The sequence below is a fragment of the Micropterus dolomieu genome, linkage group LG18, assembly GCF_021292245.1.
Source record: "Micropterus dolomieu isolate WLL.071019.BEF.003 ecotype Adirondacks linkage group LG18, ASM2129224v1, whole genome shotgun sequence".
Classification (NCBI taxonomy): Eukaryota; Metazoa; Chordata; class Actinopteri; order Centrarchiformes; family Centrarchidae; genus Micropterus; species Micropterus dolomieu.
Window position 1 is genome coordinate 29882520 of NC_060167.1, and position 12999 is coordinate 29895518.

Consider the following 12999-nt stretch of genomic DNA (forward strand, 5'->3'; position numbering starts at 1 on the left):
TTACACACAATACGGTAGGTGAATAGGGTAGGGCAGGTACACACAATTCTACTAACAGAAAATGGTAAATAAAATAATTAGGCTCTCTTGCTAGCACGTCTAACACATTGGTGCTCTGAGAATCACATGTACTACAGCTGACTGAGTCCCAAGCAGCACCCTCCCAAATCAAATCCACACACCTGGCTACCACCTGCCAAGCCTGCTGGAAATGTCATGGCTGTATTTTTTTAATTGAATAGGATTATGGGATTTCTAATTGGCCCCACAGTGTGCAGCGGACTTCAGGCTTTTTTCACTGTACAATCTTAAAGGAGACCTATTATCCTGCAATTCCAGTGCTATATTGTTGTTCTGTGACTTATGGCAGCTTTGCATGATTCAAAGTTCAAAAAAATAATTTTCTATCTTATACTGTCCCTTCATTTCTGCCTCTGTCCGAAACAAGCTGTAGATGCTCCTGTCTCTTTGAGGCCCCCACTGTCTTCTGATTGGCCAACACATGAAGCATGTTATGTTACCAGGCTGTTGTTGCCAGTGAGTGATACAGACAGAATGAGCATTGTTGTGCGGAGTAAATGACCATATATGGACCTCTCCGTCTAGCTCCATGTGTCTAGAACGGAGCCGTTGGTAGAAAAAGCTGTTTAAAACAGTATTTAGAACAGGAGGAAATCTGAGGTTTTGGCCCACAGGGATTTCTTTTAAATACTTTAACCTCATTATTTGAAGCTTTGGCCATGTTTAACACGAACATCCAACATTGTAACATTGTAAATAAGTCATAAAATGTGGAAAAGCATAATAGGTCTCCTTTAAAGCGGCAAATAACAAACATGTGATGTGATCTGGAAAACATTTACATGGTTTTTGCTACATGGGAAAATAACTCAATTGCTTTAAATGTTGTTAAATCATGCACATGGTTTTTATTGAGCTTCAGGTTGAGCAGGATGCTGAAAACAGGATATTCAATAGCAGTCTCAGGGTTGCACAATGTACTATTGAAATGTGTCCAGGTCTGCAACTGAGGCCGAATAAGAGTCCCTGAACCAGAGTCACGGAGAGACAGCTCAGACTCCACAGCGGGTGCCCGATCCCATTTAGCAGTGCCAAAATAATTTTATCAGGTTGGAGGAAAATCCTCAGCTGTGATTGGCTGGCTTTGGTATGAAAGCGCAAATGAGGGGTGATGGGCAAGCTGGGGGTGGAGGAGATGGGGCTAAAACAATCTGAGTTAGAGTCAAAAATACGCCACTCCATTTATGAAGCAGACATACACAGCATGGAAACACACCAGGGTTTTTTTTTTGTACAAAGATCTTTTGTGATATATCCCAGTATACCTATAAATGCCGAACACTTCAGCGCTGCTTCCGCTCGTATAAGCTGTCTGTTTTTAGTAGCAGCAGGAACCAGGAGGTGAGAGCTGTGCAAAGCCTCCACAGTTCAAAAGACTCCCCCTTGTTTTCGAAACATGCAAACGGAGCAATTCCTTAGGGCCTAATCCTCGCACACTTGTATGCCTTTGTTCTATCTAAGTGTATGTGTGTTTTCTCTCCTCTCCTTTTCCTCCCCAGATTCATCCCAGGACCTAACAGAGAGCTCCCATTGCAGAGCTGCGTGCCAGGCTCTTCCCCTCTTCCCCCTTTCTCTTCCCACTGAACGGACAAAAACTATTACATCCGCAGCTACCGACTGGATTACCTGGGACCACAGAAAGGATATCCACCCAGATAAAACAGCTTTGCTCACGTGGTGCCAAGGATTTGAAACCAGACTAATCCCCTGTTTGATCAATGAGCCCCATGTTGGTGACTCTCCTCTTCCGCACAGCTGTGGCCAGTTTCCGACCTACTCTTTCTCTGTTTCCCTCAACCTGTTCCCCCCTCTAAAACTGAAACAGCTTAGAAGGGGTTATTTAGGGGTTGTTAACATCACTTGATAGATACTCGTCCCACCTGAAGGTAAACCAGTTGAGGAGCTTACATGGACCTGAACATGAACACAGAACTGAGGGGGCGCAAGGAGGGAAATGACATTGCTACCCTTTTATTTCTGTGTAGAAGGCATTTGTATGTGACCCGCTACCCCAGCAGGACGGCCTTGGACTACATGGAGGAGATTTTGTTGAAAAAAGCTGGATTTTTTTAGTGAAGTAGACCACTTATACTGAGTTAATGAAAAATCTTTGAGAGGCTGTAGGGTCTGTCCTCATGGCCTCACCTTCCTCCTTTGTGATGGACATTTTGACTTTTATTCGAGGGCATGCCCGGTGTAAATTCATGAGCACTTCTTTTCTTTGTTATGTAAGATAATTTGTGTATATATACATATATAAATACATGACATATAAGGTGACAGATCCAAGAAGCTGAAAAACATATTTAGGACTCTTGTAGGAGCTTGAGCCCCATGGTGGAATATTGATCAGCCACTGACTACAGTAGTACAGTTTATCCAGAGGCTGATGTCCCAGTGTGGTGTGTATAGCATTATATGCTTGCATTGGAAAAAGCCACAACAGAGTCATAAAAATAAGTATTGGTCACTTTTGTCATTCAGCAATGTCCTTGGTTAAGCCAGAAAATGCTTGTAAAAATGAGGAAAACACTGTATAGAACTGCCTCACAAAAGAAAGCAGCACTAACAACAACCCCTGAGCCTTCAACTCACATTAGGGACATGAAACAGCAGCAGAAAAACTTGGACCATAATCGGACAGTTAGTGTCTATTTCTGTTGTGGACGGTGTTCACGGGCGACTGCTTGACTGTGTTTCTTGTGTAGATCACCCTCTCACACACCAGAGAGAGATGATTTATTCAAAAGAACAGTGAGAAAGTAGTAGTCACAATGGAGAAACATACAGTTATCCACCAGTAGATATAAGTACATTACAGGACAGCCTTATGAGAAATAAAAATGGTTTTCTATACTGATATGCTGTCTCCCCTTCATATTGTAACTGATATTTTGAAAAATGTTCCTCTGATGGCAATTTGATATGCAGTAATATGTGGGTGGAAGATCTAGTCAGAGTTTCATTTATATGATATGTTAACATTGTGAACAGAGTTTTTGCTTGAGTAAACAAGCAATCAACAAACAGCACAAGGCAATGTGAAAATGACTTACGGGTAGACAAACGCACACACATGCAGTGAACACACAAACGAATATGTGATGCTTCATTTATACAATTCCCTTGGTGGCAGAGAGGATTTATCAGAACAGCACATTCAATTCATTCATGCAATTAGAATAAAGATTTCCAATATTGCGCCAGGCAAAATTCCAGATGATTTTCAATATCAACCTCTCCTCTCGGCTGATATGAGATTCGGTTCTTCTCCCAGTGGATGCACTAGTGTACATTCATCATTTAGGAATTTGGCTAGTTTCATGGAGCCCGGCGCCTCGCTGAGCAGTCACAGAAGGTATGAAAACGACAGACACATCAATCTCCCAGTGGTCTTGCCAAAAATCATGAAGGAATATGCAAAAAGAGAGGGAGCAGGAGTGTGTTTTTTCCTCCTCAATGAGCCGTTCCCTTCTTTGTTTTCTCACATCTAATAGGATTCACTGTCCTGCAGTCTTATTGAGCTTGTGCAAAAGAAAATGAGTCAGGGAATGAGTTTGTGTGTCTGTAAGTGTCTCTGGATGCTTTTTTGTTGCTGTAAATGAATACATGAGAGTGTATGTGTGCATTAGTCTGTTTCACCATGCTTCTGTGTGTATTTTTAGAAAGGGTATCCAGAGTCTCTGAGACAGGCGTCCCGCAACGACATACTGTGAAGATTATCCTCAAATTCAGTGCTTGTGTAGAAAATCAAGGGATTTCTCCCTCCCTACTTATACAAGTTCTAAGTGGATTTTTGCTTAAAAGGTGCTTTGGGATCAGAAATGGAAGAGGTGCTTTTTCTTATTCTCTTTTATGCACTCCTTAGCTCTATCCTGAAATTATGGAGTCGTGCTGTGGAGGGAGGTCCTGCTCCATTTTAGGCAGAGTAGAAAGGAACACAGCATGAATAGATAACAGGGGCCGGGTCCTCCTCCCTCTCCACGGTGCTTTGCAATCTCAAAAGAGAGACATCCATCAAGTTCTGCCGACCTCCCACCGAGACACAGAGACAGCCATGTCCACATCACGCTGGATGGCTAATCAACGGCTGACAGCAAGGACAACCTTTTTCATACAGCCGAGACGTGTGCAGGAGATGCTGGACAGTGTTGTTTGTAAAACTTGCATTAGCAACTTCCAAGGGTATCTCAAGTAAAACACAAACTTTTACCCTGCGTAGAAGTTAAATGCTTGGCTGCTTTTAGGAGCTTTTAGTAGGAGCTTCCACTTCTCTTTGACACGACTTCCTGTCTTTGCACTTTATAACATTCATATTCTTTAATCATTTTGCATAGCAACCTATAATTTGTGGAAAGGGCACGCTCCTTACCTGTGGGGGCTTTGCGGTCTATAATTATAGTCATTATGGCCATGAGTCACTGTGAATGTCGCCTCTACAATTAATATCCACTGGAGCTGGACAACTAAGAGCATCTCAAAATCATTAATGACACTAAAACTTGGTCTCAGTGATAGCTGTTCATTATTACCAGAGGCCCATTTGCCATGAAAAGTAATGATATCAGACAGTCTTATGTTAGATAAGATTCTTGATTAATCCTTAACACTGCATATAAGAAATGGGAAAATGACATGTCATTATACAGTTACAGCTAACAAACTAACTAGCTAATGAAGAAGCTGAGATCCTTTTCAAGACCACGTAGTCATCAAAAAGTTGAAATGAAGCAGCCTACAGTGACACTTTTTCTAAAGTCTGTAAACAGCAAACAACATTTAGTGAAACACACCAGTGCTCTTGCTGCAACGCCATTGTTTGTGTCAAATGAATACACTCTGATGGGTACACAATACATCACTGTCACAGTCCCATGACACTGTGCCATGCCTGCCAACCACCAATACACTTGTCAGCGAAATGACTTGACAGTCTATGATTGTCAGCAGCTGCCATAATGACAATTTATTTTTCTGCTGCTTTACCGTTTTCCTCACCTTATTTTCCCTCATGTTTCAACCCGAAATGTAGCAACTTGGCCCCCGTCACATGTCGTCACAGACCTTCAAACTTCAGATTTTCCCATTAAAAAAAGAGAGCATTTTTCACAGCTCTCAATTGTTTGCCACTAGAGATTAAATGTCTGAGAGCTGGATTTGGAAAAGAGAGGGATCAGGTGGAGAAAAGGAGCTAATTCTTTGTTCCGAGCCTGAGCGGAATACGCAAGCACACTGTGTATATTTTTAACGCGTAGATTTAGTCTTATTCCACCCTCCAACTATCCATCTCACATATTATAGAAATGTGCTGTAGATGACTACAGAAATGCACTGAAACTCTCATTTAGTTTTTTTATGACCTTTTCATGGTGGCACACAGGGGATGCAGAAGCCTCTCTGGTCACCACAGACGGTGTGATCAGTCTGCTGTTGTCAGAATGGGACCATCACACAACAAGATCGGGACACACAGTACACCTTGTAGGCTTAAAAACCACTTACCTGGAAAACCAAGAAGTGCATGCTTGTTTTTTTTCCACATATACTGACTGACCAGAAAATCCGATTGTGTCCAAATGTTGCACTGCATTACATCATCGGGTTTTCTTTTATTTTTATGGTCACTGGGTGTATTTATTTATTTGTTCGTTTATCTATTTATCAATTAAATATTGTTCTTTCAACTTATCATTAATATTTTAATATTTTAATATTTTTTAAATGTTTAAAATATCATCTTGCTGCATAAAAAATGTCAATTTGGGAAAAAAAATTCCTATCGGTATATTATTAGATTTGTAATGTGCACAGGTATGTGAAAAAAACTAAAATATGTCATGTTAATAATAACCAGGAAAAGATAGTACTTTGGCATTTTTTAGTGGACGTCAGATGAAATTTCTTGTTGTCTGTCCAAGTTTGTATTGAGAGTTCACAACAGCATCCTGGCCTTTAGGCTGCCTGCCAGAGACAAAGCACTGTGCTGTCAGTCCAAACCTGCCCACACACACAGTATGCTGCAGTGAACTTATCTAAAGTTTTACAATGGAAAGAAAAAGTAGAGCCATTTGTCCTGCCTACACGATGACTTAAAAGTTTTGCCATGTCACCGGGCTCATTCAACACTTCTCTTTCACTCTCTGATAAGTGGCCTTTCTTTATCGATAGCCTATATTCTGAAACATTAGTGCAGTCAGGGGTGGCCTGAAGCATCTGAGGGCCAGTTTCAAGAGCTAATTTGCCCAATAGTAGTATTAATATTGTATTTTTCTATAGGGCATTCCAAAATATATAGAATAAACTATAGTAATATTAATATTTTTATTTTTAGCGTTATTTCTATAGTAATTCTTTATAGTAATACTATAGGTTTTGTTTTTGTAAGGGCAGTCTCCCCTACACAGGGACACCAGCAGTCAGTCACAGTTGGGGGTGCTGAGAGAAGGTCAGTCAGAATGACGTCTTAGTAAATAGTGCACAATATTTAATGTTTTCTTATTAATTTGAATGGACAGGATAACATATCAAATAGTTATTAACAACAATTTTTATCATTTTGAGAACACATTACACACAGCAGACAGCAGACTTAAGCACCAACATACTGTTTTTCAAAGCAGCCACAGCAACTACACAGTCAACAACAGGAACAAATGCATAAGGACTGCAGAGAGATGAAGAGGGAGAAACAGGCCCTGGACGAGAGAGAGAGATGTGACCCACGACCATTTATAATAATGCACAGTGAGGATACAGACGTTTCATAGAGGTCTGTCACTGTTAACAGAGACTCCATCTGCGGTGTAGTTAATATACCTCACTAATAAAGACTAACATTAGTTTTGTGATCAAAGAAAGTTTTTACATCCACACTTCTGTCCATATTTGCACGCCCCTTCTCTCTCACTCTTTTATTATTAATTGATGGTTTTTATAATGCTTAGTTTTAGAGGTGCTGAGGGGGTTGCAGCACCTCTTCTTCCCGTGTTGCTATTGAGTGAGTGAATTTAAGTGGGGAAATTATTTAATTCTTGCACATCAGTCGGTGCCCTTTGGAGGGCGGTGCTCATTTCAATTGAAACAGGTGAAACGTAGCTGAGGCTGCCTCCGAGTACAGTTTTAACCAATAATACTGTTTAATAACACCCTGAAGTTGTTTCACAGTCTTTACATTGTAACAGGTTTTGCTGCAGTATACCAACATTTTATTTCATGTGACTGATGACTCTCATGTGACTAACCATACCAAGAAGTTCTGACCTACTTAAATAGGAAAGGAAAAAAACACTATCGAGCTCACTTAATTCTACAAAGGGAAAATGTAATGGATTTACACTCTCACCTTTTTCGCACAAAAACTTTTAAGATGAATGTGTGTGTTCACTCATTACCCAGCTCTGTCTCGCCTACATTATACTCCCCACCCCTCAAGGACTTCTCACTAAAAGTCCTTTTCATTCTCGTGCCTTTGAAACTGAATCACAAACAGCAAGCATGAAACCATAGCCACAATAATTCCTGAAAACCTATAGAGTTTTGTTGTTAAAAACACTACAATCCCACCAAAAAAAGAGTGAATAAAATACAAAAGAAATATAGAACAAAAAAACTGACACTGTTTTGAGACAACTCTGTGTTAAATTGGAATATTGTGACATTTATCATGTTGTTGGTTTTCTCTCTCATATCAGATACCACCTGAGAGGATTCGGATACATCAGCATTGATTATTTATAATGGCAGAACAATAAACATAGCAATGGAGCACTCCTTTTATTCTGAAAAATCAGTGTTTTTTATTTATTTTACATATTTATAAATTCATTAACTGGCATATTAACACACTGATGCAGAGTTAGAATCAGCTCTCAGCAGAGTCTTTACTCTGGGTTAATGGTAAAGGGGATTGTCTAATGGCTGCAGGATGGAACCGCTTTTTCCCAATTCCACCCTCAGCCAATGAGCTGCTTCATTCTCTTGTATGCAAATGAGAGGCACAAGGACAAGCAGGGCGTGTAAAGGACACAGTCTTTGGACTAGGAGACAGAGCCACCCTGGTGAGGCAGGCATGCCTCATTTAGATTCAACACCATCATTTCACTTAGGCAGGTGAAATCTAAGTGCCATGGTTGCATTACATACAGTGCCAGGAACACAAGCAGACATTTCTTGTACATGCTATGGCGACAATTGTATGTGACTTGCAGTCATTTTGCAAGTCTTGTTAAGGCTATCAAACCAGAATTTTGTGTGAATTACCATAATGTGCTATCAAGGCCCTAAATGCATATAACTCACAGCTGCCTACGGTGTTTTAAATCACCATAACTTAGCGACCTATACACACATACAGACACACACAAGCACGGAAAAGGCCAGAACACCATCCTTTATCTAAGTAGCCAGTATAGCAAACCTTGCTGCTAGAATGAAATGTTAACATGAGCATGGTGCAGAAATCAATTTAGATGTTATTCCCACGACAGTGACTGGGTATGACTGTCCAGGGTATTTCTATTTTGTATTACCTTCCCCACCTTGTTTTCCCCCAAGCTATCATCCCAAATAGAATAGTGTCTGTGTCTCAAGGCGATGGCCATTGATCCACATTGGAAGTGAGATACTACTCTCTGAGCCATCAGCACAATGCTTTTTTTTTTGTCAGGCCACATTGATGAGTGCAACCAGTCATACAGATGATACAAAAAACCAGCTGATATGCATCACAATGCTTTCCAAAGGACTGCAAATTAGCTGTGTTGTTTTGTTTAGAACAGTACACTTTTATATATTATATATTTTTCAAGACAGAGAAATAAACTAATATATCATGTAAAGCCAAGTGTAGAGCATGATCCAAACTTGATCTGAACATGCTTTGGCCATGCGCTGACATCATCTACAAGGGGGAAACTGGGCCAGAAACCAGAGCACCTGGGGAAAACCCACGCAGAACATATTTATTTTTTGTCCTTTTATTTTTAACATATTTCCACAATATCACACATTGCAATTAATGCTACATCAGAAGCAGTTATTTGGGGCAGCATATTACAGAAGTAACAAGTTACAAAAAATATTACTTTTTTTTTTCCAGCAGCCAAGAACTATAACACATTTCCCACACTAAATATAGTAATATGATTAACATCACAATTCAAGTCACTCGAGTTACAAGCAAATAAGATGCAGCATGTCAACTGGTGCTGGATACATTCGCGGGAACTTATAGCCAGTGTCAACACAAGTCACTAGAGAATGGGGAGAAAAATCTTTGGCTACACACCAGCTCGATGGCATCACTACCATTTCAGTCCATATCTTGCCAAGGGTGAGAAGCAATTAAAAGTAATTACTCAGTTACTCATCTACATTTTAGAAGCAGTATGAATTATGTAGTACAAAACACATCACTATTCAAGGCTGCAGCTACTACTATAGTACACCACAGTTCAAAATAGCCTGCCCAACCACTGATCAGGAATAACAAGTGTATTCTATTGTGAAAAATGGACTCCCAAGAAGCAACAGCTTATGAATAGGGGTCCATACAAGAGCATCTGGTTCCACTTGAAATGAAAAAGACAATGTTGATTTAGATTATCTTTAAAAGATTGCATCATTAATATGCTGTTATGGTCATAGTTTTGACATCCTACATGAAAAACAGAAAAAATCTGGCACGCCAATTTAAAATGGCAATGGAGCCTAAACAAATAGTAGTTATAAGCACATGCATGCATAAGAATCAATGTGAAACATCCAGAATGCTTAACAAAGAGTGCCCTATTCACCCTTTGTCCCTCGTGGATCTATTAGGGAGAAAAAGTTGACAGCCTTCTGGATAGCTCTGGATAGAGTCTCATTATTATATAATATAGTTTCAAATTGCAAGTAAACTTGTACCACTTTCAAATTCACAGCTAGTTACACTCACAGTCAAACAACAGAATATCCAGTGTCCCAACTTTACATCAGACGTTCCTATACTTGAACAGCTTTTTCAAATGTACTGTAGTTCTGCACAACTACTATTAGGGATAGAAAATTGGTGACTTTAGCAACCAAGTGACTTGTGTAGCACAAATATATTTCTGCATTAGCTTGTCTGTTAGTTTGTCACAATGTTAGCTTCCAACAGTATCCTACCCTCCTTAGCAGACAGAAGACAAACAGACCTGTGTGTACATTACACCTGTAAGTGACACGAAGCTGTTATAATGCAAACAGACACACTCAATAGAGCCACTAAAATATAAAGTTGAGGTTATTTTTCCCCTCAACATATGTTCATCAAGAGGCAGTAGGAATACACAATTGTGGGAAAATATATCACTTTATGGTCTCATTTTTCAATGGCAAAAGTCAACATTCATTTAAGAATGTTATACCAAACAAGAATGATTTATCAAAAGCAGAAGCACACTCTTTGAGTTCAGTATTGTGTCCAATGCTCCAGATGTTGTTTTGCAAAGTCATCAAAAGCCTCACACATCCATGATGATGTATTCCTGAGTCAAACACACTGTTATACACTTCTATAATTTGCCTTCATGTTCTTGAAAGTGCCACAAAAGTAACATAATGTTCCACATGGCCTGGTGATGGTCACTCAGGTACACCTTCCAACTCTGACTGACCAATTATATATTGAGCTGCTTCCTCAAATGACTCCTGGCATGAAAGCTACTGATTGCCTATTAGAATGTGCCTCATAATAATGTAAAATGCACTTACAGCAGCAACAGCTATGCTTCACTGAAGCCATCTAGTACCTATGAAAGTAGTTCTGTGTACATGTTCACAGTTTTCAGAATAGCAAAGCTTTAACGTGGAGGGTTCAGCTAGAGTAAAACTGTTATCCCCAGATACAGTAGACTGCAGACCGGTTTGGGGATGTCCCCTGCCACCGCTCTCATTTCATATAACACTGGCAGTGCATTTTCCTGAACTGCTCAGAGCAAAACTATTTAAACTCACTCCCCAAATGAACAACTTAGCAAATGAATGCCTGGACTGTGTCATCGATTAAACAGCACAGTCCTTCTCCTATGATTCATAGGCAGGGTGTGTGCATTCAGCCACATAATCTCTCTTTTTCATTTCAGCACCTCCAGACTTGCTTTCTAAACACAAATAATGACAGTGGCAGCAAAGCTCTGCGAGCCTATCCATAAGCTCATATGAAATGTGTTGATCATTTCGCTGATTCAGAATTTTTTGTTACTCGGAAGCACAGTTCTATGTTCATATTTGTTTTACTGCATGCTAAATAGCAATATATTGATATCGGCCCGGCTATATGAGAGCCCCTTTATTACATTAATCGTGTGCGCCTATATTTAATGAATTCCATTTAAATACCCCTGGTTGCACAAATAATTTGTGTAGCCAGGGTGAAAGAGTTGAGAGTCAAAGGCGGCATAATTAGATGGGATGATTCTGAAACCTAATACAAGATGTAATTAAGGAAATTAATAAGGTGCCAGCCCCCTTTCACTGGTTGCTCCGCCTGATGATTAATCACAGCCTGGGCTAATTTGATTTGTGACAAGAAAGGGATGACTTAGTAAGTCAGTTAGGAGAGCCCAGTTCAACAGCATATGACATTAATAAAACATGAATATGGGGGCTCAGGGAGGAACAAAAATCCACTTGTGATCCACATGAAGCGATCAGATTAAGTAAGTCTTTATATAGATAGCCTTGTAAAAAAGTCACTGACAGGGGAGTGACTGGAATCCAATCAATGCCTCTGGTGTTAAATTATTGTTATCACTGAATGATTTGACACAACACCATTTTAAAAAAGTGTTGACCAAAATATTCTCGCATAGAGATAAAGACAAAGTAAAACCAAACTGCAGTGCAATCCAGGTGTAATGTGATCTTTTAAGAAGCCGAGAACATGATGTGATAGAACCAAGCAGTAAAGGAGTAAAAGATGAGGAAAGGGCATTAGCCACTGGATAGAAGGATGGGTGCTGCAATACTCCTACAAGGACACAAAGAACCTGCCCCATGATTCAAAAGGTCACAAATCATAGGACGTCTTGGAGATTAAGGGTTATAAAAGAGGGTTGCCCCTGTCTATTGCTATACTCTCATTGTAATAGGACACAGTTCACCTCCTGCTCTCTTAAGGTGCTGAATGAAAAGCTGAGTGGAGACAAGCAAACAGTGTGTCATTCATTTTTCAAGTGAATTCAAATTGAGTTGTCCTATATATTCAGGCAGGTAAGTGGGAGGGGAGCTGTATATATTGTTTGTCACTTTGTTTACCCCTGCAGAGGGTAGGCATAATAACAGGGATGCCTTTCCAGTATGGTGTATTCTACAGCATTGCAACAAATCACGTATTTGGAGAAGCATTCATTGTTTGTTTTTAAGCGTCAACCCCTCTGCCTTACAGATGATGACTGACAGGAATCAATATTTCTCTATCATTGCTGTTACTGTAAAGATGTCCCCGTTATTGTGTCTAGCCATTGTTTTTGAATGCATATGTCACAGACATGCAATAACATACAGGCACACGATACAAAATTGCTGACATATGCATATGTACACACACAGACACATACACACTTACACATTAAAAGAGTACTCCCGTTGTTGCCAAACCACTAGTCCCCCTCTGTTTAATCTTTCAGGTTGACAGGGTCAGGGCCTGACCCGGGAGTGTGCACATGGGAAACCAACACTCCAAGAACTGCAGTGAGACCAGCTGCAGAATGAAAAATAGTCAACACCCATTAGAACCTGTAGACTATGGTTACGTGGGGAGTTTGTCATACACACATACGGCTGTGACCAGTGCGGATGCTGCAAATTAAGATGTCATAAGCATTATGGACAGCTCTTTATCCATTTCATATATAGGATGCAGTGTGTGTGGAGACATGCATACAGTGTGTT

General features: G+C 40.1%; 1 protein-coding gene across 2 annotated transcripts in view; it reads left to right on the forward strand.

The window, feature by feature from the left end:
• The window catches only part of LOC123956824 (chemokine-like protein TAFA-1), a 113908-nt gene extending 110967 nt beyond the window's left edge, over positions 1-2941 (forward strand). For both annotated transcript variants that reach the window (XR_006821644.1, XM_046029278.1), the window contains one exon: positions 1581-2941. Coding sequence is in view for 1 of the 2 variants with exons in the window: in XM_046029278.1 (XP_045885234.1) it covers positions 1581-1598 (18 nt within the window). In the remaining variant the exon portion in view is untranslated. The remainder of the gene's footprint in view (positions 1-1580) is intronic.
• Positions 2942-12999: the final 10058 nt, after the last annotated feature.